Below are 26,422 nucleotides of genomic sequence, written 5' to 3' on the forward strand. Positions count from 1 at the left end.
ATTTTTTTTTTATCCTGGGTTACTGTATGTGTGCGTGTGCTTTTTGGTGTCTCAGCGGGTCCTGTAACCTCCCCCCCATGGGTCGACATCGCGTTAAATGATTACCTGGGGGTGGACGCTTTTGTACATCAGCACTGGGGAGACAAAGGCGGCTGAGCGGTGGCGGCTAACAGCACCTCGCCCCAACAGTCGTGTGCTTGTGGCTACACGGGTCAACCCCGAGTCCTCTGTCACGAGAGTAGTATGCACAAGCGCGTGTTTTGTTAGGTGTGTGTTGTAGAGTATGTCGGTGTGTGTGTTGTAGAGTGTGTATGTCGGTGTGTGTGTTGTAGAGTGTGTATGTCGGTGTGTGTGTTGTAGAGTGTGTATGTCGGTGTGTGTGTTGTAGAGTGTGTACGTCGGTGTGTGTGTTGTAGAGTGTGTATGTCGGTGTGTGTGTTGTAGAGTGTGTATGTCGGTGTGTGTGTTGTAGAGTGTGTATGTCGGTGTGTGTGTTGTAGAGTGTGTATGTCGGTGTGTGTGTTGTAGAGTGTGTATGTCGGTGTGTGTGTTGTAGAGTGTGTATGTCGGTGTGTGTGTTGTAGAGTGTGTATGTCGGTGTGTGTGTTGTTAAGTGTGTATGTCGGTGTGTGTGTTGTAGAGTGTGTGTTGGTGTGTGTGTTGGTGTGTATGTCGGTGAGTGTGTTGTCGAGTGTGTATGTCAGTGTGTGTGTTGTAGAGTGTGTATGTCGGTGAGTGTGTGTGAGTCGGTGAGTGTGTGTATGTCGGTGAGTGTGTGTGTGTCGGTGAGTGTGTGTTGGTGTGTGTGTTGTAGTGTGTGTATGTCGATGAGTGTGTGTGTGCGTCGCGAGCGGTGGTGTAGTGGTTAGCGCGCTGCGCTACGAACCTGGCGACCCGGGTTCGATTCCCGCTCACGGCAAACACCGGTGACGATTCTCTGAACCGGTCCTGGGCCTCCCCTAGGTCGACTCAGCCTCAAATGAGTACCTGGTGCGATGTGTAAACATCGCCACTGGGGAGACAAAGGCGGCCGGGCGTGGTGCTGCCCCCCCCCCCCCCCCACCGTGTGCCGTGTCGGCCTTCATAGGTGCTCGCTAACAGCGCTTGCCCCAGCAGTCTGTTGAGGCTACACGGGGGGGTAGCGTCTTTGTCTTGTTGTGTGTTCTACCCAGACAGCGTGTGTTTGGATAGGTGTGTGTGTGTAGTGTGTGTGTGTGGTGTTTGTAGTGTGTGTGTGGTGTGTGTGGTGTGTGTGTGTAGTATGTGTGTGTGTAGTGTGTGTGTGTAGTATGTGTGTGTGTAGTATGTGTGTGTAGTGTGTGTGTGTAGTATGTGTGTGTGTAGTATGTGTGTGTAGTGTGTGTGTGTAGTATGTGTGTGTGTAGTATGTATGTGTGTAGTGTGTGTGTGTAGTATGTGTGTGTAGTGTGTGTGTGTAGTATGTGTGTGTGTAGTATGTATGTGTGTAGTGTGTGTGTGTAGTATGTGTGTGTGTAGTGTGTGTGTGTGACGAGGGCGCGCGTTGTGCGTGTAACGTCGACGTGGGTGTGGACACAAACCCCACAAGCACTGGGGAGACAAAGGCGGCCGGGTGTGGTGCTGGTCACCCACCCCGAGGCGCTCGCTAACAGCACTCGCCCCAACAGTCTATTAAAGGCGATACTGGGGGGTAGGGGAAGAGGGGGGGTATGGGAAGAGGGGGGGGGGGATCTTTATCTTGTGTGTGTGTAGTGTGTGTGTGCACGTGTGTGTAGTGTGTGTGTGTGCACGTGTGTGTGTGCACGTGTGTGCGCACAGCGTTTTTGGGGCAGCAGTGTGCGTGCGTGCGTGGCTGCGCGTGGGCGTTCGCACGCACGCGCGCGTGTGTGTGCGTGCGTGTCAGCGCGCGCGTGTGTGTGTGTATGTGTGTCCGCGTGTGTGTGTATGTGTGTGTGTCCACGTGTGTGTATGTGTCCGCGTGTGTGTGTGTCCGCGTGTGTGTCCGTGTGTGTGTGTGTCCGCGTGTGTGTCCGTGTGTGTGTGTGTCCGCGTGTGTGTCTGTGTATGTGTCCGCGTGTGTGTATGTGTGTGTGTGTATATGTATGTGTGTCCGCGTGTGTCCATGTGTGTCCGCGTGTGTGTGTGTCCGCGTGTGTGTCCGCGTGTGTGTCTGTGTATGTGTCCGCGTGTGTGTGTATGTGTGTGTGTGTATATGTATGTGTCCGCGTGTGTCCACGTGTGTCCGCGTGTGTGTGTGCCCGCGTGTGTGTCAGCGCTACGCGCGCGTGCGTGCGTCCGCGCGTGCGTGTTTCCGCGCGCCCGCGCGTGCGTGATGTCTACGTGCGTGCGAGCGCGTCCGTGACTTCGCGTTGCACTTGTGCGGCACGTATTTAGTTCGTGTTACAAAGACAAAGAGACCGCCCCCACCGCCCCGCCCTCTAGACTGGGCACAGCGACGTTTCAGCAGCCACTGCACGCGAGGCCCGGGGTTGGTAGCCGACAACCACGCCCGGCCGCCTTTGTCTTTCTCTACCCATTTGGCGTTTTTTTATTTTTTACCGCACCGCGCAAAGTGCTCATTTAAGGCTGTGTCGACCTAGGGGAGGCCCAGGACCGGCTTACATATTCGCCAGTTATTGTTCGTGACAAAGACCCCCCCTCCCCCAATAGCCTTATCGGACAAGTGTTGTTAGCATGCACCTATGACGGCTGGCATGGCACACAAGACGGGGTCGGTGTGGCCAGAACCACCCCCCGGCCGACTTTGTCTCACCAGTGGCCGTGTTCGTGACACCGCCCCTTGTACTCGATTGAGGTTGAGTCGACCTAGGAGAGGCGTAGGACCGGTTCATCAGATAATTAATGCGTACACACCCACACAATTGGACGTTCAGTGCATCCACCATGAACACCAGTTGCAATTGTGTCCGTGCATTCACGATTACGGCAGTAGCAATTGTTTACAACTTGTGGCGCGTGTGAGCTCCGAGTTAAACAACAACAACAACAAACCCATCTCGATGTGATCTATATAAAGGATAATGGCCAACACGTGTTCACAGTGTGTTTGTGTTGACGCTTTTCCACGAGGTGCACTCGGCAATAGTCGAGCGCCCTGTGCAGCGTGCAAAGAGAGACAAAGGCGGCCGGACGTGGGAGGTACGCCCCCCCCCCACGCCCACTCATGCGCTGCTCCGGCCTTCATAGGTGGCTCGGTGCCATAGCACTTGTCCCGTGCTGTAGGCTACACGGGGGATCTTTGTCTTTGTTCACGCTTTACGAATGCGTAAATTCACGCAGACACACGTGTGTGTGCGCGCACATCTGTCCGCATGGGTGGACGTGCAATGCACAGCGATCATCATTGCGTGCGTGTACACAGAAAACAAAGACCCCTCGCCTCCCATATAGTAGACTGTTGGGGCAAGTGCTGTTAGCGAGCTCCTACGAAGGCACACACCAGGGTGGGTGGGTGGCCAGCACCACGCCCGACCGCCTTTGTCTCGCCGGTGCCGATGTTTTACACACCGCACCAGGTACTCATTTGAGAGGCTGAGTCGACCTAGGGGAGGCCCAGGACCGGTTCGAATAATCGTCCTGGAACGGTTCGGATTCGAAGCGCGCCGCTCTAACCGCTACGCTACCGCTCCCCCACACGTGTGCACACACACACGCACATTCGTGTGTGTGTGTGCACACGCGTCAGTTTAAATGCATTGTTTGCACAACGTGTATGTGTGTGTGTTGACGGCTGGGTTGCTCATGCGTGCGTGTGAGCCGCATGCATGTGCCTGCGCGTGTGCGCACTATTGACCACACTGGGGGTGTGCGTGCATGCGTGCCTCAATAACTCAGCCACACAGTGGAAGGCCGATCGCCCCCCCCACCCACACCACCACCCCCTCCCATTTCCCTTCCCCGGTATAACCCACACACACTGCTCCCTCTCTCAGCCACCACCACCTCCTCCTCCCACTCTCACCCCCTTCCACCCCCCACCGCTCTCTCTCTCCATCCCTCTCGCTAAACCCAGCCACTCGAACCCCTTCCCCCCCATCACGCGCTGACGCACGCACACACGCCTCGACACACACACACGCCTCGACACACACACACGTAGACACACACACGTAGACACACAACAACAACCGCCGTTCACCACTTAAGTGGTGGTGACGTCACCACGGCGCTTGTGCCATGCTAGGTGCACTTTGAGGCTACGTGAAGTATCGAAGGCCCGCTGGCAGGAGGCTACGGAACAAACCCAGGTTGACTGACTGAGATGACTGGCAGATGCACCAACTGTGCTCCCCACTGCCAACTCTCTGCGTTTTAGCCGCCCGGCGCTCTACTCGTTGTTGTGAGCGTCGCTCCTCTGCCCACCGTAGTTGCTGGAGGGCGACTGCCTTCCAACTGCCCAGCAGCGTCCTTCACGAACCTCCACCACAGAGACCAATCTTGACAACTGCTGGTACCAGTTCATCGACAAGTCCACTCAGCTCCACATCCTTCTGTACCACATCAGTCCATCTCTTCTCTAGCCCGTGCCGCGCCCATTTAGCCCCATCTATCCGACCAAACGGAAGCTGATTGGGCATGCGGTGGCTTGGCATTCAGGCTACATAACCCAGCCAACGCAACCTCGCTTGTCGGAAGGAGCTCTCTGATGGAACTGGGTCAAGATCTTTTAAGGATCTGTGAACTCCTCACACAATCCAGTCTGGGTACACCCAGGATGGATCGTGGGCAGGCTTGCCTGCATGTTTCAAACCGGCTTAGATGTTCATTCAGAGAGTATCCACGTTTCGCAAGCATCGACAGGGGAGGGCCTAACTGTGGCCTAGAAGACTTGGAGCTTTGTATGGAGGGACAGGCCAGGTAGCTTCCACAGAGGGTCACGCAGCTGATGAAAAGATAATGCCGCTCGACTGAATCAGAGTGAGACTTCGGCTGCCAAACTGAAGCTGGTCATAAACAGACTGCCCAGATACAGAAACTTCTCCACTCTCTCCACGACTGCCCCGTCACTCATGGGGAGGGGAGGGAGGACATCCCTGTTGTACCTCAAGGTGAACAGAACATGGGTCCAACACCCAGCCACGCAACTTTCAGAGTCAGAATATTTTCTATCCTGAAAAAATATTCTGAGCTATGATGTCCATTCTGGGCAGCCCAGAAAGTTACATCAAACAATATAAAAAAAACGATAGTGCAACGTATAGGAAATTAAAGCAAATTCACAATATGTATATATATATCACTTTACTAAAAAGAAAAAAGAAATTATTTACCAGGTAAAGCCCACTGACCAACAAGTTCATTTTCACAAGAGACCCAGGCCTGCCCAGCATCATTAAGGTCCTTAGTGATTGTGGGCAGACGGTCTGGAACTCCAAAAGCACAAATAAGAAATCAGAGCTCTAGTCTATTGATGGTATCATAGGCCTTGATCATACCAATAAAGCAGAGATGTGGGTCCTGTTGAAATTCTCTACCCCTCTGCTATAGCATACAGACAGAGAAAATGGCGTTCGTGCAGGACTGCCCTGGTCTATAACCACATTGGGGTTCTTCAAGCTTCCCAACATGTCTGGCAAGGCAATGTTGAATAATTATTGTCTGGACCTTCCTGGCACACTGAGAAGGGAGACACTCTGGTAGTTGTTGCAATCAGTGGTGTCCCATTAAAAAAAACAGTGACCTCCAGGGTATCCTTCCAATCCTGTGGAACCCATCCTGTGGACCAGACGGTTGTATTGATGTCAAATAGGGCAGTATGCACATACACGTCACCCTTGTGGGTTTGAGTGGGGTCCTTGATGGATGATTGCCACTGCAGTGCAAGTATGATAGGTGGATCTTATAGATGACAAGTCGATGGTCAGTAGGAAAATCAGCTCCACGGTAGGTCCTGGTGTCAAGGACGTGGGCCCTATTTTCTGTTCCGTAAATATGTAGTCCATCAGATATTCTTGCTTGGACCCGGCGTGCATCCACGATGTTGTATGAATGTGCCGATGTCGGAACAACGTGCTGGTGATTACACGCCCATGGACTGCTCAGAAGCAGTTGACAAGTCTCGTAGCCTTCTACCTTTGTTATTGAGTTGATCGGGCCCATGCCTTCTAATCTATGACCCACTCGGGCATTAAGGTCACCCAAGCGTATGCTATCTCGAGGGGCCACTTCGGCCAGCACCTGGAACATGAGGTCATGGAAAGCATCTGACTAATCAGCCTTGCCTGCATCCCTCCACTGATGTTCATCTCCTGTGGGAGCATAAGCCACCACCATCATGGTGATGCGGGCCCACAATAGTCTGGGACACACAGCTTCCCACACCTCACCTCCACGCTCCCACACCCCCCTTCGTTCTGTTGTCCAGACGAAGTGCCACTCCCTGTTGTTTGCCAGTTTCTTGCCCCGAGTGGAGAACTGTCGTGATAACTGGATAGAGAACCCGTCCACCGGACCTCCTGTATACCACAGAGGTTCACGTGGTACGGGTCCAGCTCCCGACAAATGAGCGGAAGCCTCTCCTCCACAGTGAGTGTTCGGACAGTCCACGTGGCCAACCTCAGTGGGGGGTAGAGTCTGGCTCCGCCCAAATGGGGTTTTGCCATGAGGCGTCTATGACGCCTCCCCACGATAGCGTAGTGGCCAATCACCGGTGACAATTATTTGAATCGATCCTGCGCCTCCCCCTAGGGCGACTCAGCCTCAAATGAGTACCTGCTGCGGGGTGTTAAAATCGGTAGACAGAGGCGACCGGGCGTGGCGCTTGCCCACAACCTGCCTTCGTGTGCCGTGCCGGCCTTCATAGGTGCTCACATACAGCACTTGCCCCAACAGTCTGTTAATGCTCTACGGGGATCTGTGTCTTTGTACTGAGCGTGTGTGCTATGTGTGACACTTTTAGCAAGCATATGATTACGGTGATAAACCCGACCAGCGGTCTTGTTGCGGTCGTGTTCAATCGTACTAATGGAGAGACAAAGGCGGCCGTATGTGGTGCTGGTCACACCACATATCCTTCTTAATAGGTGCTTGCTAACAGCACTTGCCCAAAAATATCTGTTGAGCCTACACTGGGACTCGTATCTTTGTTCACCATCTGCGTGTGTGTGTGTAGATGTGGACGTGCATTTGTATGCGTCAGTGCCTCGGAGGTTGAACGCGTGAGTGCAGTGTGAGTACAGAATTTGAGTAGGTATGTACGAGTGTGTGTCTGTGTAATTGTGAGTTCACAATTGTAACTACCAGTTATGAGGAGGTCACAGTGGCGAGATGTTAACTACCTCGCCAGGTATACAGGAGGTCGCGGTGGGTTCGATCCCGACCCTGACGCCTGCTGCTGTATATTTGGAGTTTGCGTGTCTCTCTCTTCCCGTGGTCGCGTGGATTTTTTCTCCGGGTCCTCCGGGTTTTTGCCTTTTACATATTTGTAAACGTGCGTATAGAGTATTTTACTATTAATGTTCCCACGTGACAAGCCACTTAGTTGAGCTCTCATTTGTGAGGCCAGGTCGCTTCTGACAGAGAGCTACATAGCTCAGTGAGCCTTACCTGGTAAAGTAAAAGTGTTTTTCTTCATTATATGTTAATTCCCTGCTTGTGTGCTGTGTCTCAGTTACGAACAAACAGATCTCGATATGACCTCACATGGTTAAATAAAGGATAGTCTAATCGGTGTGTTGTGGTGGGCTGTAGTAACGCTTTCCCCTAGGGTCGACTCAGCCTTAGGGGCCGTCCATAAATGACGTCAGGCACCTGGGGGGGGGGGGGGTCAGACATTTGTGACGATGTGTGACGAGGGGGGGGTGAGAAATGTGACCTCACATCAAAATGCGCAACTTTAAATAAACAATTGAAATAATTAAATAGACTTTTTAATAAATGGTTTGTCCTACAACATCAGAGTGCAGCGGCACATTAAATACGCACTACAATGACAATAGTTTAAAGCGATTTGAAGCATGTTTTATTTTGGGGGGGGGGCAGAGCTTTGTGACGTCATAATTGAGGGGGGTCTGACTTTTTGTGACGCCGTGTGACGAGGGGGGGGGGGTCAAAAAAATCGTCCAAAATCGCGTGACGTCATTTATGGACGGCCCCTTAAACGCGTACCTCGTGCGGGGTGTATAAGGCGGATGGACAATGGAGCCGTCCGCCCTTACCACCACCACCACCATCATCACCACCACCCCGTGCTGTTGTATCGTTCTTAATAGGTGCTCGCTAAAAGCACTTGCCCCCCCCCGCCCCCAACAGCCTGTTAAAGATTATACAGAAGATCTTTGTCTTGTGCACGTGTCTCATTAGAGTGTGTGTGCATGCGTCACGGGGTGAGTGTGGTGAGCGAGGGAGGGTGTATGTTAGCGAAGCGGTGGCGCAGTGGTTAGCGCATGGCCTACGAACCTGGTGTACTCGAGTTCGATTCCCGCTCACGAACATTGCAGTGGCGAATATTTTAACCGATCTTGGGCTTCCCCTAGGTTGACTCAACCTTGAATGGCCATGTTTGTTCGTTGTAGTACGTAGTTAGACTGATGGCCTTAATCGAAGTTGTCTTGTGGTTGTTGTTGTTGTTGTTACTCTTAGGTTTTTTTTCCGGTAAAGTCACGTAGGTAAAAATAAAAATAATAGAAATACTAATAGAGATAATAAATAATCGATTATTATTATTTATATTATTTTTATTTTTTACCTACGTGACTTTACCGGAAAAAAAACCTAAGAGTATGAATCCTTGCAATCACGAAAGCATCAAATCTAGAAGTTATTGTTGTTGTTTGACTTGCATCCCACTGGGATTTTTGCGCACAGCGTTGGTGTACGGTGTTTTGTCTGCAATATGTTGCTGTCTTTTCCTGGATTTTCTGTTTGCACTTAGTCACATAGTCACTTTAAGATGTTTTCTTGTTCATGTTTTTGTTTGTTGCGGTTGCACCCGATTCAAGGGCCGAACGGCTCACAGGGCTACACCAAATAAATGAAACTGAAAACTGGGTACCGAGTGCGGTGTGTGCATATCAGCACTGGGGAGACAAAGGCGGCCGAGGGTGGCGTTGGCTGTGCCCAACCTTAATAGGTGCTCGACAACAGCACTTGCTCCAACAATCTGTTATGGGGCCGTCCATAAATGATGTCACGCACCTGGGGGGGGGGGGGGGTTAGACATTTGTGACGATGTGTCCAAAATCGCGTGACGTCATTCATGGATGGCCCCTATGATATGTACGTTTGTTTGTGTCAGGAGCGGTGGTGCAGTGGTTAGCGCTGTGCTGCTGCGCTACGAACCTGGAATCCCGAGTTCGAATCCCGCTCACGTCCAACACAACGGTGACGATTATCTGAACCGGTCCTGGGCCTCCCCTAGGTCGACTCAGCCTCAAATGAGTACCTGGTTCGGGGTGTAAACATCGCCGCTAGGGAGACAAAGGCGGCCGGTCGTGGCGCTGGCCACTCCACCCCCTCGCGTACCGTGCCGACCTTCATAGGTGCTCGCGAACAGCACTTGCCCCAAAGAGTATGTTAAGGCTATAAGGGGCATCTTTGTCTTGGTGTACGTATGCGTGCGAGATGGAGTGCGTGTCTGTGGGTGTATGCGTGATAGACGATTTATCTGTGAACGGTCCTGGGCCTCCCCTAGGTCGACTCAGATAAATGAGTACCTGGTGCGGTGTGTAAACATCGCCACTTGGGGAGACAAAGGCGTGGCGCTGGCCACCCCACCCCCTTGTGTGCCGTGCCGGCCTTCATAGGTGCTCGCTAACAGCGCTTGCCCCAGCAGTCTGCTAAGGCTATGAGCAGGGATATTTGTATTTATGTGCGATCGAGTGTGTCTGCGTTTATGTTCGAGAGGGTTGTGTTTGTGCGCATTAAACTGCATGCCAGTATTAAAGCGTACCTGAGAGAGGGCGTCTATATGTTGTAAGTGTCCGTATGGATGAGTGATAGCGCGTGTTCCCACCTGAGTATGCATGCGTGGAGTGTATGATCGTGTGCACTTGCAAACCTGAGTTCGATTCCAGGCCACGGCTAACATAGGTGGCGAGTAGTATCAGAATGTGTGCTGGGCCCTCCTCTAGGTCGACTCAGCCCGATGTCGTGCGTAAAAAAAAGTTGGCACCGAGGAGGCAAAGTTGGCCGGGCGTGGTGCTGGCCACAGCATTTCGTGGCGCCGTGCCAGATTTAGTATGTGCTCGCTAACAGCACTTGCCCCTTCTGTTAAGGCTATACGGGGGGTCTTTGTCTCTGTGTCTGTGTGCGCGCATGAGAGTTTGCGGATGATGAAGTATGCGTGTGTGCGTAAGAGTGTGCGCGTCTGTGTGCTGCGTGCGTGCTGGAATGTATGCGCATGTGTGTATGTATGTATGTGAAAGAGTGTGTATGTATGTACGTGAAAGAGTGTGTGTATGTATGTGAAACAGTGTGCATGTATGTATGTGAAACAGGGTGTATGTATGCATGTGAAACAGTGTGTATGTATGTATGTGAAAGAGTGTGTGTGTGTATGTATGTGGGAAGTGGTGGTGTAGCGGTTAGCGCGCTGAGCTATGAACCCGGCGACCCGGGTTCGTGACGATTATCTGAACCGGTCCCCGGCCTCCCCTAGGTCGACTCAGCCTCAAATAAGTACCCGGTTGCGGTGTGTAAATATCGCCACTGGGGAGACAAAGGCGACCGGGCGTGGTGCTGGCCACCCACCCCTTCGTGTGCCGTTCCGGCCTTCATAGGTGCTCGCTAACAGCACTTGCCCCTACAGTCTGTTAGGGCTACACGAGGGATCTTTGTCTTTGTTTATGTATGCGTGGGCTTGCATCTGTGCGGGGAGCGGTGGTGCTCCGACCCCCGACGTCCAGAGTTCGATTCCCGCTCACGGCCAACAGCAGTGACGGGCCCCACCTAGATCTACTCAGCCTCAAACGAGTACCTGGGTGCGCTGTTTTAACATCGCCACTGGGGAGACAAAGGCGGCCGGGCGTGGTTCTGGCCACCCACCCGTGTGCCGTTCCAGCCTTCACATGTTCTCGCGAACAACATTTGCCCCAACCGTATGTTAAACCTCGATAGGAATTTGTCGACATTGGCCTTCAAATTAGTTTGATAGTCCGGCGTTAATATTATTTATCCTTGATCGTTTCTGCGTGGATTAAATATCGGCCGTTCTATAGGACGTACGCAGGAGTGGGGGGGGGGTGTAAAAAGTCCATACATCTGTATTGTTCCGTCGATTTTTCACCGGTTCCTCCGGGTTTCCCTCCACATGTAGAAACGTGCGTTTCGAGTATTTGGTTGCGATGCATGTCCACATGATGGGCCACTTTGTAGAGCTGTCATGTGTGACCAAGTGGATTCTGAAAAAAAGAGCTCAGTGGGCCTGACTTAGTAAAATAAAAACTAGTTTATATATTGTGTGGATCGGTAGTGTGTAGATGTGTGTCTCTCTCTCTCTGTGTCTCTGTGTGTCTCTGTGTTGTCTCTCTCTCTGCCTGTGTGTCTGTCTGTGTGTCTTCGTGTCTGTGTTTGGTCTCTCTCTCAAATTTAGCAATCTTTGGAAGAACGTAATCAACCAGGTAGGGTGTTGACTGTTGTGTTAGCCGACTCTGTGTTGTATTGCATTGCATTTCTAAGTTTACTAGGTTTCATTTAACACATAGGCTCGAGTCACTGCACCAGATTGAAATAAATGATGACGTCACCCTGATGCTGCTCTATTTAAGACCGGAAGCAACAGGAGAGCTTCACCATTCTTGCCCGAGGAAGCTGATTGTAATTATCAGCGAAACGTCGTACTCAATTTTTTAAATGCTGTTGATTCTCTATTCAGCACACCGGTGGGCTAAAGAAGTGAATTATTTTGTCCTTTGAAAAACGTGACACATTTTTTACTGTTTGGCCGTGTCGGGTGGTGGAGGGTTACGACACATTTATAAATAACGCGATCTGACCCAAAAACCTATATTATGAATTTACTAGGTTTGTTTTCTACCTGATGACTATTGCTTGTGTTGCAATCGAAACGTCGTATTCTATTATTTAATTTATTTACATTCTACGTGACTTTACCGAAAGAACCAAAGAGCGGCAGTGTAATGGTAGTGTAACGGTAGTGTAACGGTAGTGTAATGGTTAGCACGCTGTGCTATAAACTGGGCTAGCCGAGTTCCATTCTTGCTCTCAACCAATAACAGGGACACATTTTGAAATGGTTCTGGGTCTCTCCTAGGTCGGCTCAACCTCAACGGTGTAGTTTGCCGCTGCAGTGTGTGAACCTCAGCATTGACGAGACAAAGGCGGCTGGGCATGGTATTGGTCACCCACCCCCTCGTGCCCTTTTCGCACCTTAGTAGGTGCTTACTAACCGCATCTGCCCCAAAGTTTGTTAAACAGCTTTACGGGGCTATCTCTGTATGTACGTGTGTTGATGGTGTATGAATACATGTGTATGCATATACGTGTGCGTGTGTACAAGGTTGGACGAAGTAGCCACCCCTCCCTCAGTGAGTGGGCTGTCTGAAGTGGCATCTGCTGCAGAGGCGCGACAATTGAATCAGAACTTGAAAAACAGATAAAGTACAAGTCAAGGATGACCTCCCAAACAAGTTTCAGAGGTCGCAAGAGTATGCCGACTTACACCGCCTGGCCCACTGGATGGGCCCTTGCGTGATTGGAAAGATGCCCCAATGGTCCCCATGTTAAGAAGGGGGACCCGCAGTGATTGTGACAGCTACCAAGGCGTCTCCCTCCTCAACACTCCCAGAAAGCTCTTGCCAGCCACGCGGAGAAGCTTGCAAAGCTGCAATTAGATGTAGACCAAGGGGCGTCTTGCACAGAATTTTGTCTGCTGCAACAGAGGTGTGTAGGCAATTTCAACCCCACGTTTAATGTCCTAGTGAAGACTAAGATGCATAGGTTTGCATTGTTTTTTTATGCTTTCAAGGTCCCTCACCCTAACTGCCCATTGATCACAAAAGGACCTTTATGATGGTGTCAGGCCTGGGTAAAGCTTCATTGCCAGTAGCCGAGGTCATTTCTTGCTCACCTTGGCGTGCGACGGGGATGTCTTATGGCCCCGATACTCTCGACAATATTTTTGAACGTGTACTTTAAGGGGATCCTCTCCGAATGTACCAGTGTAATTTCCATTTGGTACAGATACGATGAGAGGCTGCTTGAGGACCATGTGTGGTCCAGGGATTTCTCCCTACTGGTTAAGCATTGTATGTATGCTGATCACTTGCTGATTTCTGCTCACTCTGAGATGTAGTTGGAGACAGTGGCGGCTCCTGCAAAATCTCTCAGGGGGGGCAAATGTCTGGATGATTGATAAGGATAAGGTCCACCCATGCAATGGATAAATTAACAGCTTAGGCATGTAAAGGCAACTTCACTTCTTTAATATTAATGAAAAATAAAGTGACTCTTACAATACATCTTGTTTGTTTCTATACTCACTATTAATACAATCCACTCAAGTTTATTTTATTAAAGATTCCACTAGGTGGCGACAAATTATATTGTTGGATGAAACGTGCTTACGTATGATGACGTAAGCACATTAGTGCGAGCCCTCCCGGAAGCCATAGAGAATGCATTGCAGCGCCCCCCGTTCGAAAAAAAACATCTTTGAATGTAAGTCTATGGGGCCACTCGGGGCGATTCTCAGCCGGAGTGAAATCGCCCAAAAAGAGGCGGTACTCCACAGAACGTGACATGACGCCGATTGGACTATATCCAGAGGCACAGTGACGGCTAGCGTGACTCTGTGGTTGAATGACATTGGTGGTGCGTCGCCCAATCGCCCTAATGAAGAAACCGCCCCTGGTTCGAGATATCTGTATGGAACCTGGAGTTATTCTGCTAAGATGTGAGGCCTATCAGCCTCACCAGAACAAATCAGTGGACAGGTATAGCCTTTCCATACAATGACGATGCGCTCGTGGCCTGTTGTTGTTTGACAGAGGAGGTCTCATACCTAATCCGCTGTGCAGCATTATCCATGCATCAGTTGTGTAACGATGTTGGGAAACTGCTTGGCCTGCCACTCCACATGACGCTCTGTGGCTTCTCACCATAATCATGTCCTCTCTTATCTGTGCTTGTGAAACGCGGACTCTTGGACAGGAATATATGCACCAGCTTGAAATATTCACGCTTTCTCTGCCGACAATCCTATCTGGAAGGCTTAACAACATTTGAGTTGAGTGATGGGCTTATAGATTAATTGAAATATCTGAACATAGTGCCATCAAATTTGGATTGAATGCTTTCGTGACTGCAGGGATTCATCTTCTTGGTTCTTTCGTTGCGTTGTGGCCGAAACGTCGTGATAATTATTTTATTATGTTTTATTTTTATTATTTTATTATTTCCCTTCTACGTGACTTTACTGAAAGAACCAAGAAGATAGGCCATCAGTGAACTCCTCCACTAGCCAAGGCTGCAGCATGCCTAAACAGCTTCTTCTTAGGCCAGATAGATGGAGCTACGCAGGCATGGCATGGGCTCGATTACAGATGACCCGTTGTGGCACAGGAGGACATGAAGCTGATTGCACTTGGCCATGAAGACGGAGGAGAAATGCTCAAAATAACGAACAGAGCACTGGGTGGCCATAACACGCACAGCGAGTTCGCACAGTGGGAAGCGTTAGTAATGCATCTGCCAGTCATCTCGAGCAGTCGACGCATAACATCTGGATCTGTTCCACGACCCGCTGCCAGTGAGCCATCAACATTTCACGTGGCCTCTTCGTGCACCTAGCCTGGCACGAGCATCATGGCAACATCACCACCACTTAGTGGCGCATGGCTTTGGATGAATAAGAATGCGTCTGTGTATATACGAGTGTAGGTGTGTATGAGCTTATGTATGAATATGTATGGCTACGTAGAAGTGTGTGTAATGGCGAGATTGTGTTTGTGTGCATGCATGAATGTGTCTATATGTATGAGCGTTTACAACTATGCATATGCATGAGTGTGTGTGTTTTTTTTTTATCACGAACGTGTGTGTACACGTGAGCCTGTCCGTACGTGTATGGATGAGTCTGCGTATGTTGAGCGGTAGCAGTGGTTACGAACCCGGCGACCCGAGTTCAACTGCGGCTCACGATCAACATTCAGTGACGAACAACTGATCCACAGTTTCAGGCCTCCCCCGATGTCGACTCAAAAGTTGACTGTGCCTGGTGCGGTGTGTAAACATCGGCACTGGGGAGACAAAGGCGGCCGGGCGTGGTGTTGGCCATCCACCCCCTCTTGAGCCGTGTCGGCCTTCACAGGTGACAGCACTTGCCTCGCAAGTATGTTTAGGCTATGGGGGGGATCTTTGTTTTTGTGTTTTGTATGCCTGTATTCACGAGTCTACGTACGCATGCGTGATGGAATATGCATGATAGTGTGTATGTCTTTATGTATGTCTGTGCGTATGTATGAAAATATTGTGTTCGTATGCGTGAATGTGTATATGTACGGGTGCGTAAATGAGTTGGTATGAATGACTATGTGTGTGTACGTGTGCTTGTATGTATGTTCATCTGTGCGTGTCTGTACATGCATGCATGAGCGTGTGCGTTTGAGCGATGTGCATTCATGAGTGCGTGTGTGTGTGCGCGTGTGGACTGTGCATATGCATGAGTGTGCGTACTATGCGTGATAGAGTGTGCATGTGTCGTCTCGTCGCTCTTCTTCTTCTCCCTCGAGGCCAGAGGTCGCAACTGGGTACCCGATACCCGTATCCTACCCGATACCCGGCTACCCGTACCCGGCCGGGTACGGGTACGGATAGCCGTTTGCGACCCTGGTGCGGCCGGGTACGGGTACGGGTAGGCCGTGAGTCACTGGTGAGTAACCGTTTGTCACTCATTTCGGGTAGGGTACGGGTACGGGGTAGGATACGGCTACCTGTACCCGGCCGGGTACGGGTACGGGTACCCATTTGCGACCCTGGTGCGGCCGGGTACGGGTACGGGTAAGGAATCAAAACCCGTTTGCAACCTCTGCTCGAGGCACATGTGTGTGTGTGTGCCAGCAACTCCGGCCTCTCACCCCTCTCTCACGACCACGCTGTCCCAGACGCGACCCGTCCCAGGCACGACCCTGCTCGTGTTGCACCGTCGACTGAGACGAGTCCACTCCCAGAACCGTCAGCCCGGAGCTCTCCAACGCTTCTATTCCCCTCTGCCTCCCTTCTCGAAACTCACCACGGGGTTCCAGGGGGCCCTCCCCACGAGGTCTACCGGGGGCCTTGCCCCAGTTCCTCCACCCTGCCGGCACACACACACAGCGCGTGGGATGCCCAGCGGCGTGTGCGCTTCGTGTCCAGTGCAGTGGCTACTGCTTTACAGCAGTCGGCGCTGTGTCACTACACATGCATCATACTCTTAGTTTTTTTTTCGGTAAAGGCACGTAGGTAAAAAATAAAAAATATAAATAATATAAATAATAATAGAAAGAAAATAATAAATCACGACGTTTCGGAGGCAACACAAGTCTCCGTCATTAGGTGGGACCGTCACAGCTAGATTTACTGTCTCAAGTGAGGCAAAATTCCAAGAGACAAGCTCTTAAATACAAGTTAAGGGGGAGGGGGGGAGGGGCTTATCTGAATATGGTAGCCAATGAATGGAACGTGTTGGGGGGGGGGTGGGCGGGCAAAAAGAAAACAATCGGTGTATCTCGACTTCGGGTTGTAACCGGTGTTGGCTGACAATCCAAATACAAAAAGGCAGTACACATGCATCAGTTATGCGACTTTGCGTGTGCGGTAGTGTCGCGGTCAGCGCTGTGCTGCGCTATGAAACCCGGCTACCCGAGTTCGATTCCCGGCCAACATCAGTGGCGATTATCTGAACCGGTCCTGGGCCTCCCCTAGGTCAACTCAGCCGCAAATGAGTACCTGGTGCGATGTGTAAACATCGCCACTGGGGAGACAAAGGCGGCCGGGCGTGGTGTTGGCCACCCACCCCTTCGTGTGCCGTGCCGGCCTTTATAGGTGCTCGCTAACAGCACTTGCCCCTACAGTCTGTTAAGGCTATACGGGGGATCTTTATCTTTGTGTATACTATATTTGTGCACGAGATAGTGCACGTGCGTGCTGGAGTGCTTATTCATGAGTTGTGTGTGTGTGTGAGCCTCTCTGTGTGTGTGTGAGCCTGTGTGTGTGTGAGCCTGTGTGTGTGTCTGTGTGTCAGCCTGTGTGTGAGCCTGTGTGTGTGAGCCTCTCTGTGTGTATGTGTGAGCCTGTGTATGTGAGCCTGTGTGTGTGTGAGCATGTGTGTGTGGGCGTGTGTGTGTGTATGTGTGTGTATAGTGGGGAGCGGTAGTGTAGCAGTTAGCAGCGCTACGAACCCGGCTACCCGAGTTCGATTCCCGGCCAACACCAGTGGCGATTATCTGAACCGGTCCTGGGCCTTCCCTAGGTCGACTCGGCCTCAAATGGATACCTGGTGCGGAGTGTAAACATCGCCACTGGGGAGACAAAGGTGGTCGGGCGTGGTGTTGGCAACCCACCCCCTCGTGTGCCGTGCCGGCCTTCATAGGTGCTCGCTAACAGCACTTGCCCCTACAGTCTGTTAAAAGGTTATACGGGGGATCTTTGTCTTTGTGTGTGTACGTGCGTGATGGAGCGTGTGTGTGTGTGTTCATGAGTTTGTGTTTGTGTGTGTGTGCGTGGGAGTGTGCGCGTGCACATGCGTGAGAGGGTGTACGTGCGTGATGGAGTGTGCGTGTTCATGAGTTTGTGTGCGTGTGTGTATGTAGGTGTGTGAGAGGGTGTACATGCGTGATGGAGCGTGTGTGTGTTCATGAGTTTGTGTGTGTGCGTGTGTGTGGGAGTGTGCTTGTGCACATGCGTGAGAAGGTGTACGTGCGTGATGGAGTGTGTGTGTGTGTGCTCATGAGTTTGTGTATGTGTGCGTGTGTGTGGGAGTGTGCGTGTGTACATGCGTGAGAGGGTGTACGTGCGTGATGGAGTGTGTGTGCTCATGAGTTTGTGTATGTGTGCGTGTGTGTGGGAGTGTGCGTGTGCACATGCGTGAGAGGGTGTACGTGCGTGATGGAGTGTGTGTGTGCTCATGAGTTTGTGTATGTGTGCGTGTGTGTGGGAGTGTGCGTGTGCACATGCGTGAGAGGGTGTACGTGCGTGATGGAGTGTGTGTGTGTGCGTGTGTGTGCGTGTGTGTTCATGCGTGCGCGTGCGTGCTGGCACGCCACTCCAAGCCACGCTTGGCCGCATGCCCAGACCCGCAGTCCGCTCACACCGCCCCACTCCTCCCCCTCCTCCTCCACCTCCCTCTCTCCCCCCCGCTCTCTCCTCCCTCTCCCCTTGCCTCTCGTCCCTCTCCCCTTGCCTCTCCCTCCCCTCTCCTCTCTCTCTTCTCCCGTCCCCAGTTGTCTCGAGGCTCCGCGTGCAATTGCGGGGAAGGGAAGGCGCGCGGCTGTCTTGAGAGAGATCACTCATCTCAGCCTCCAACATCTCCCCTCTTCCCGTGTGTGTGCGCGTGCGTGTGTGTGTGCGCGTGTGGGGTGCGTGAGTGCCGTGGGTCTCCGTGTCAGCCCAGACTGCCTCCGCCCCCGTCTGTGTGCGCGTGTTTGTAGGAGGGGAGTGCGTGCGTGCGTGCGAAGCTCATAGCAGCAGCGGTGGCGACGGAGGTAGCTACCCGTTCAGAGTGTTGTCGTTGTTATTGTTGTTGTTCCTGTTTTTGTTGTTGTTGTTGTTCCAAAGCTCACTTGGATAGACATACTTTGCTGGCCTTTATGGAGCGGTGCGAGAGATCTTTTAAGGCTGTGATGAAACTGGGTTCTTTGTGAGTGTGGTCCGTCCGTCCGTATATACGTGCGTGTGTGTGCGTATACACTTGCACACACACACTTGTGTGTGTGCGTATACACTCGCACGCACGCACACGTACCCACGTGTACACTTGCACACGCACGCACGTGTGTGCGTTGTTTCTTTCCTGGCACGCGCTGTGCCCATCCATCGATGGAGTGCCACGTGAAAAAGACCAAAGACACGACGACTGGTGAGTTTCAAAGCACACACACACACCACATCACATCCCACGCTCGCAATCTGTCACAATGCCGTGTGTGTATACTCACAACGGGGGAGACAAAGGCGGTCGAGCGTGATGCTGGCCACCAAACCAACCTCATGTACCCCGCTGGTCTTCACATGTGCAATGCTCGCTCACAGCACTTGCCCCGAAAGTATGTCAATAAGACTACATATGATAGGGGGGAGGGGGGCGAATGATTAATCTTTGTGTTCAAGCCACGTTGTTGGCACACTAAGACAAGCAGCAGCGGCTGGACCTTCTTTGCTGCTGGAGGCGTTCGCCGATGTCGACGGAGGTTGTTTTTGTGTGTGTTTCTGTCCCGGATCTCGTCTGGTTCGCGATGTTGATGATTCACATCGCGACCGTGTGTTCGTGCCGTGTAAGGGGGCCCCGTGGCGTGACAGGGATGCGAATGTAATGGATGATGAGCGCGTGTGTGTGTACGCTGCTTTTTTTGTTTGTTTATTATGATGGCCGCATCATCAAAGGCAGAGAGATCATCCCCCTCCGTTGTAGCCTTCAGACTGTTGGGGCGAGTGTTGTTAGCGGGCAGCACCTATGAAGGTCGGCCACGACCCGGCCGCCTTTGTCTTCCCCGGTGGCGGAAGTTTACACGCCGCGCCAGGTACTCAGTTCAGGCTGAGTCGATCTAGGGGAGGTCCAGGACCGGTTCAGATAATATCATCGCCACTGGTGTTGGCCGTGAGCGTGAATCGAATTCGGGGAAGCGCAGTGCGCAGAACCGCTACGCTACCGCTCCCCCGCTTTTGATGGGCACGGCATCAAAGGCAAAGATCCCCCGTGTAGCCTCAACGGACTGCCGGGGCAAGTGCTGTTACCGAGCACCTACGATGGTCGCAAGCATCTCACACACAACGCACACGGAGCGTTCCACTTACACAGGGCCCTCTGTGTACATGCCACAGTCATTTGTGAATCCGACCCCTGGATTAAAACCTCTTCACCTCCGTCTGAAGGTTATCGGTTATGGGGGGGGGGGGGGTTGTTTGACCATACTTCACCACACTGGTCAGTGTGGCGTGATGAAGTGGGGTGGAAAGTATAGAGGGAGGGCCAAGGCCGGTTCAAATACTCGCCACTCACGCATGTCAGACGGAGGCAGTGTAGAGAACTCAGGTCGTAAGGTTCATAGTGCAGTGCGCTAACCACTGCGCCACCGCTCCCCACAACATTGCCTTTATTGCATGACTGTGTTTTATTAAGATTATGAATGACGATTAACCTAGTCTAACCTATATACGGTCTTAAAGTGAGTTGTAAACTCCACGTCACATTATTATATCAGGCATCACATGGAGGCAATGCAAATCATGAAGCGCTTAGAAGCACCGGGTGGAAATTCCACATTGCTATGGCAGGGGGCAAGTATTTCCACAAGACAACTGCCGTTATCTGACAGCCCTGCTTGTATTGACTGTTCGACCGAGTTGTACACTGTAACGTACACAGTATTACTGTACGTATACAGTACCAGTAGCCGGAAGCAGACTTTGCCCGTTTTCTATCGGCTTTAGCGTCACACTTCACGGGAGGCGAATTACTCGGTCCACTGATCATGGGGTTCTTCATTGCAAGGCCCGCGGGCCACTGACGGCCCCCTGGTGGCCTTTAGTGGGGCCCTCAACAATAAACAAAATGTGAAAACAACCCCCATCATCATCATCGTGCTGCTGTCAAACCCCCATGGTTTTAAATGTGTGGCGGCCCCTCACACCGATGATGTCTTATCGGCGAAAATGCCCCCCCCCCCCGAATATGAGTTAAGAGCACTGGTCTACAGAATCACCTGGAACCCATAGACTCACCTGGTCTACAGTGAAGATGAGTGAAGAACACTGGTCTACAGACTCACCTGGGGCCCATAGACTCACCTGGTCTACAGTGAAGATGAGTGAAGAGCACTGGTCTACAGACTCACCTGGGGCCCAGAGACTCACCTGGTCTACAGTGAAGATGAATGAAGAACACTGGTCTACAGACTCACCTGGGGCCCATAGACTCACCTGGTCTACAGTGAAGATGAGTGGAGAACACTGGTCTACAGTGAAGATGAGTGAAGAACACTGCTCTACAGACTCACCTGGGGCCCATAGACTCACCTGGTCTACAGTGAAGATGAGTGAAGAACACTGGTGTACAGACTAACCTGGGGCCCATAGACTCACCTGGTCTACAGTAAAGATGAGTGAAGAGCACTGGTCTACAGACTCACCTGGGGCCCATAGACTCACCTGGTCTACAGTGAAGATGAGTGAAGAACACTGGTCTACAGACTCACCTGGGGCCCATAGACTCACCTGGTCTACAGTGAAGATGAGTGGAGAACACTGGTCTACAGTGAAGATGAGTGAAGAACACTGCTCTACAGACTCACCTGGGGCCCATAGACTCACCTGGTCTACAGTGAAGATGAGTGAAGAACACTGGTGTACAGAATAACCTGGGGCCCATAGACTCACCTGGTCTACAGTGAAGATGAGTGAAGAGCACTGGTCTACAGACTCACCTGGGGCCCATAGACTCACCTGGTCTACAGTGAAGATGAGTGAAGAACACTGGTCTACAGACTCACCTGGGGCCCATAGACTCACCTGGTCTACAGTGAAGATGTAAGAACACTGGTCTGTCTATACGATGTTGCAAGTCTTTATCGCCAGACTGAAAGCAATGGAGAACCGTGTAGGCTTGACCCAGCTGCTCTCCGAGTGAAAACGAAGCAACAAGCCCAAATTGAACCATCGTTGATTTTCAGATTTCCCCCAGTTATGTCCACACGGCGCTCGGAATCTGGCCAACTGAGTTCGATTCCTGGCCAAGGCTAAAATCAGCGGTGAGTGATACCTGAACCGGTCATGCCACCCACCGCGTATAAAAAGTGGACTTATAAATCATGACCGTCACCGTCATGCATACGCCTTTGGCGACATTTGTGCCAAGTTTCAGCTTTATAGCCCTTCAAGAACCATAATTGGAATTGCCATTAGTCGGTCGCGGTCGTCTGTGATGGACGTGCCATGCTAAGTCAATCGAGCTTCTTGTTGTTGTTGAGATCGGGATAATGAAACCCATTGCATTGCCCATCATAGAGGTGTTTTCGTGTGGTTAGTTCGCATACATCTATAAATGTGTCGTTAAAACCCGCCACCACCCGACACAGCCAACTAGTAAGGGTTGTCACGTAAACAGAACGTGGCCAATTCGTCACGAGCACAGCACACCGGCGTGTTGGAGAGCCATTGCATTGCGTTAACACATCACGATGGCGGGTGACCGTCGGACACCACGGGATATTGACTCACGTTAATTGGCTCAGAGGGCTCATTCGTTCGCGTGACCTGCATGAATGTCGCGGGTTCATGTCTCGTCTCTCCTTCAACACAGAAACGGCTCAAAAGGGGGAAATTGGCCATACATCCGAAGCAGCACCACCTCCTGAGATCACGCCTTGAGATTCAGCGATGGAAGCTTTCCTGCATGGGTTAACACAAAAAGCATCGCTTTTCTGTATCACAATCGCACATTTGCGGTGTTGATGGTACGTGTTTAAAGCAATGCATATGAGGCCTGTCCATGATAAATCACTTCGTTGCGCCGTGCAACCCAAACTATTGACCATATAGTCTTATGCGAACCCAGAGACATGAGTTCGACTCCCCCCCCCCAACAACAAGTGATATTTGAACCAATCCTGAGCCCCCCTCCTAGGTCAACTCGGCCTAAAATGAGTACGTGGAGCGGTGTGTAGACACCACCACTGGCAAGCCAAAGGCGGCTGGACGTAGTCCTGGCCACCCACCCCCTCGTGTGCCATGCTGGCCGACTAGGTGCTTGCTATCAGTGCTTGCCCTCAACACTCTGCTAAGGCTACACGGGGGGTCTTTGCGCATGATTGAACGCTTGAATGATGTGCGTTCGTTTGAGCACATCTGTGTGGCACAGTGGGGAGCACCTGGTGGTGCATCTGCCAGTCAACTCTATCACTTAAGCCATAGCACCTGGGCCTGTCCTGTGAACGCCTGCTCGCAGCCAGCTTCTCACACTTGGCTGAAAGTGCACCTAGCCTGGTACGAGCCCTGCGGTGACGTCACCGCCACTTCGTGTGCGAATAGCGGCTGCTGTTTTTACACCTTTGTTCGTGCACGTGTCTGTTGTTGTTGTGTGTGTATGTCAGTGTGTGAGCGAGAGCGTGCGTGTACGTGTGCGTGCGTGTGTATAGAAGTATTAATGTGTTATTCAGTTGAGTGTACGTGTGTGTTTATATACGTGTGCAAGTCTTTATTTATTGTGCTGAATGTGCATGTGTGTGTGCATGTGTGTGTGTGTGCGGTAGTGTGTATGTGTTTGAGAGTGGATGGTGTGAGGTGTGTGTGTGTGTATATATTGTGTGTGTGTGATTGTGCATGTGTGTCTTTCACGGGCAGAGTGCTACGCGAGGCGTTTGTGTGCACACGTGTGTGTGCGTGTGTTGGCTGAGTGCGTGTGTGAGGCTGTGTGCGTGTGTGAGGCTGTGTGTGTGTGTGTGAGGCTGTGTGTGTGTGTGAGGCTGAGTGAGTGTGTGAGGCTGTGTGCGTGTGTGAGGCTGTGTGTGTGTGTTGGCTGAGTGTGTGTGTGTGAGGCTGAGTGTGTGAGGCTGTGTGTGTGTGTGTGAGGCCGAGTGTGTGTGTGTGTGAGGCTGAGTGTGTGTGTGAGGCCGAGTGTGTGTGTGAGGCTGAGTGTGTGTGTGTGTGAGGCTGTGTGTGTGTGTGAGGCTGAGTGAGTGTGTGAGGCTGTGTGTGTGTGTTGGCTGAGTGTGTGTGTGTGAGGCTGAGTGTGTGAGGCTGTGTGTGTGTGTGAGGCCGAGTGTGTGTGTGTGAGGCTGAGTGTGTGTGTGTGAGGCCGAGTGTGTGTGTGAGGCTGAGTGTGTGTGTGAGGCTGAGTGAGTGTGTGAGGCTGTGTGCGTGTGTGAGGCTGTGTGTGTGTGTTGGCTGAGTGTGTGTGTGTGAGGCTGAGTGTGTGAGGCTGTGTGTGTGTGTGTGAGGCCGAGTGTGTGTGTGTGTGATGCTGAGTGTGTGTGTGAGGCCGAGTGTGTGTGTGAGGCTGAGTGTGTGTGTGTGTGAGGCTGTGTGTGTGTGTGTGAGGCTGAGTGAGTGTGTGAGGCTGTGTGTGTGAGGCCGAGTGTGTGTGTGTGAGGCTGAGTGTGTGTGCATGTGTTGGCTGAGTGCGTGTGTATGAGGCTGTGTGTGTGTGTGCGTGAGGCTGTGTGTGTGTGAGGCCGAGTGTGTGTGTGTGAGGCTGAGTGTGTGTGTGTGAGGATGTGTATGTGTGTGAGGCTGAGTGTGTGTGTGTGAGGCTGTGTGTGTGTGTGTGAGGCTGTGTGTGTGTGTGTGAGGCTGAGTGAGTGTGTTAGGCTGTGTGTGTGTGTGTGAGGCCGAGTGTGTGTGTGTGCGGCTGAGTGTGTGTGCGTGTGTTGGCTGAGTGCGTGTGTATGAGGCTGTGTGTGTGTGTGCGTGAGGATGTGTGTGAGGCCGAGTGTGTGTGTGTGAGGCTGAGTGTGTGTGAGGATGTGTATGTGTGTGAGGCTGAGTGTGTGTGTTTGTGGCTGTGTGTGTGTGAGGCTATGTGTGTGTGAGGCTGAGTGTGTGTGTGTGAGGCTGAGTGTGTGTGAGGCTGAGTGTGTGTGTGTGAGGCTGTGTGTTTGTGAGGCTGAGTGAGTGTGTGAGGCTGAGTGAGTGTGTGAGGCTGTGTGTGTGTGTGTGGCCGAGTGTGTGTGTGTGAGGCTGAGTGTGTGTGCGTGTGTTGGCTGAGTGCGTGTGTATGAGGCTGTGTGTGTGTGTGCGTGAGGCTGTGTGTGTGTGAGGCCGAGTGTGTGTGTGTGAGGCTGAGTGTGTGTGTGAGGATGTGTATGTGTGTGAGGCTGAGTGTGTGTGTGTGTGGCTGTGTGTGTGTGAGGCTGTGTGTGTGTGAGGCTGAGTGTGTGTGTGTGAGGCTGAGTGTGTGTGAGGCTGAGTGTGTGTGTGTGAGGCTGTGTGTGTGAGGCTGTGTGTGTGTGTGTGAGGCTGATTGTGTGTGTGTGAGGCTGTGTGTTTGTGAGGCTGAGTGAGTGTGTGAGGCTGAGTGTGTTGTGTGAGGCTGTGTGTGTGTGAGGCTGTGTGTGTGTGTGAGGCTGAGTGTGTGTGTGTGAGGCTGTGTGTGTGTGTGAGGCTGAGTGTGTGTGCGAGGCTAAGTGTGTGTGTGTGAGGCTGAGTGAGTGTGTGAGGCTGAGTGAGTGTGTGAGGCTGAGTGTGTGAGGCTGTGTGTGTGTGTGATGCTGTGTGTGTGAGGCTGAGTGTGTGTGTGAGGCTGAGTGAGTGTGTGAGGCTGAGTGAGTGTGTGAGGCTGAGTGTGTGTGCGAGGCTAAGTGTGTATGAGTGAGGCTGAGTGAGTGTGTGAGGCTGAGTGTGTGTGTGTGAGGCTGAGTGAGTGTGTGAGGCTGAGTGAGTGTGTGAGGCTGAGTGAGTGTGTGAGGCTGAGTGTGTGAGGCTGAGTGTATGAGTGAGGCTGAGTGTGTGTGTGTGAGGCTGAGTGAGTGTGTGAGGCTGAGTGAGTGTGTGAGGCTGGGTGAGTGTGTGAGGCTGAGTGTGTGAGGCTGAGTGTATGAGTGAGGCTGTGTGTGTATGAGTGAGGCTGAGTGTGTGTGTGTGAGGCTGAGTGAGTGTGTGTGCGAGGCTAAGTGTGTATGAGTGAGGCTGAGTGAGTGTGTGATGCTGAGTGTGTGTGCGAGGCTAAGTGTGTGTGAGTGAGGCTGAGTGTGTGTGTGTTAGGCTGAGTGAGTGTGTGTGCGAGGCTAAGTGTGTATGAGTGAGGCTGAGTGTGTGTGTGATGCTGAGTGTGTGTGCGAGGCTAAGTGTGTGTGAGTGAGGCTGAGTGTGTGTGTGTGAGGCTGAGTGTGTGTGTGAGGCTGAGTGAGTGTGTGAGGCTGAGTGAGTGTGTGAGGCTGAGTGTGTGAGGCTGAGTGAGTGTGTGAGGCTGAGTGAGTGTGTGAGGCTGAGTGTGTGTGCGAGGCTAAGTGTGTATGAGTGAGGCTGAGTGAGTGTGTGAGGCTGAGTGTGTGAGGCTGAGTGAGTGTGTGAGGCTGAGTGTGTGTGTGTGAGGCTGAGTGAGTGTGTGAGGCTGAGTGAGTGTGTGAGGCTGAGTGAGTGTGTGAGGCTGAGTGTGTGTGCGAGGCTAAGTGTGTATGAGTGAGGCTGAGTGTGTGTGTGAGGCTGAGTGAGTGTGTGAGGCTGAGTGAGTGTATGAGTGAGGCTGAGTGTGTGTGCGAGGCTAAGTGTGTATGAGTGAGGCTGAGTGTGTGTGTGTGAGGCTGAGTGAGTGTGTGTGCGAGGCTAAGTGTGTATG

General features: G+C 52.0%; 1 protein-coding gene across 1 annotated transcript in view; it reads left to right on the plus strand.

Moving 5' to 3' along the window:
* Window positions 1–18,255: 18,255 nt before the first annotated feature.
* Window positions 18,256–26,422, plus strand: part of LOC144717844 (uncharacterized) — a 45,646-nt gene continuing 37,479 nt past the window's right edge. The window contains exon 1 of the mRNA XM_078593544.1: window positions 18,256–19,012. Within this exon, the coding sequence (XP_078449670.1) occupies window positions 18,973–19,012 (40 nt within the window). The 5' untranslated portion in view covers window positions 18,256–18,972. The remainder of the gene's footprint in view (window positions 19,013–26,422) is intronic.

Source organism: Lampetra planeri, chromosome 4 (assembly GCF_965212315.1).
Source record: "Lampetra planeri chromosome 4, kcLamPlan1.2.h2, whole genome shotgun sequence".
Classification (NCBI taxonomy): Eukaryota; Metazoa; Chordata; class Hyperoartia; order Petromyzontiformes; family Petromyzontidae; genus Lampetra; species Lampetra planeri.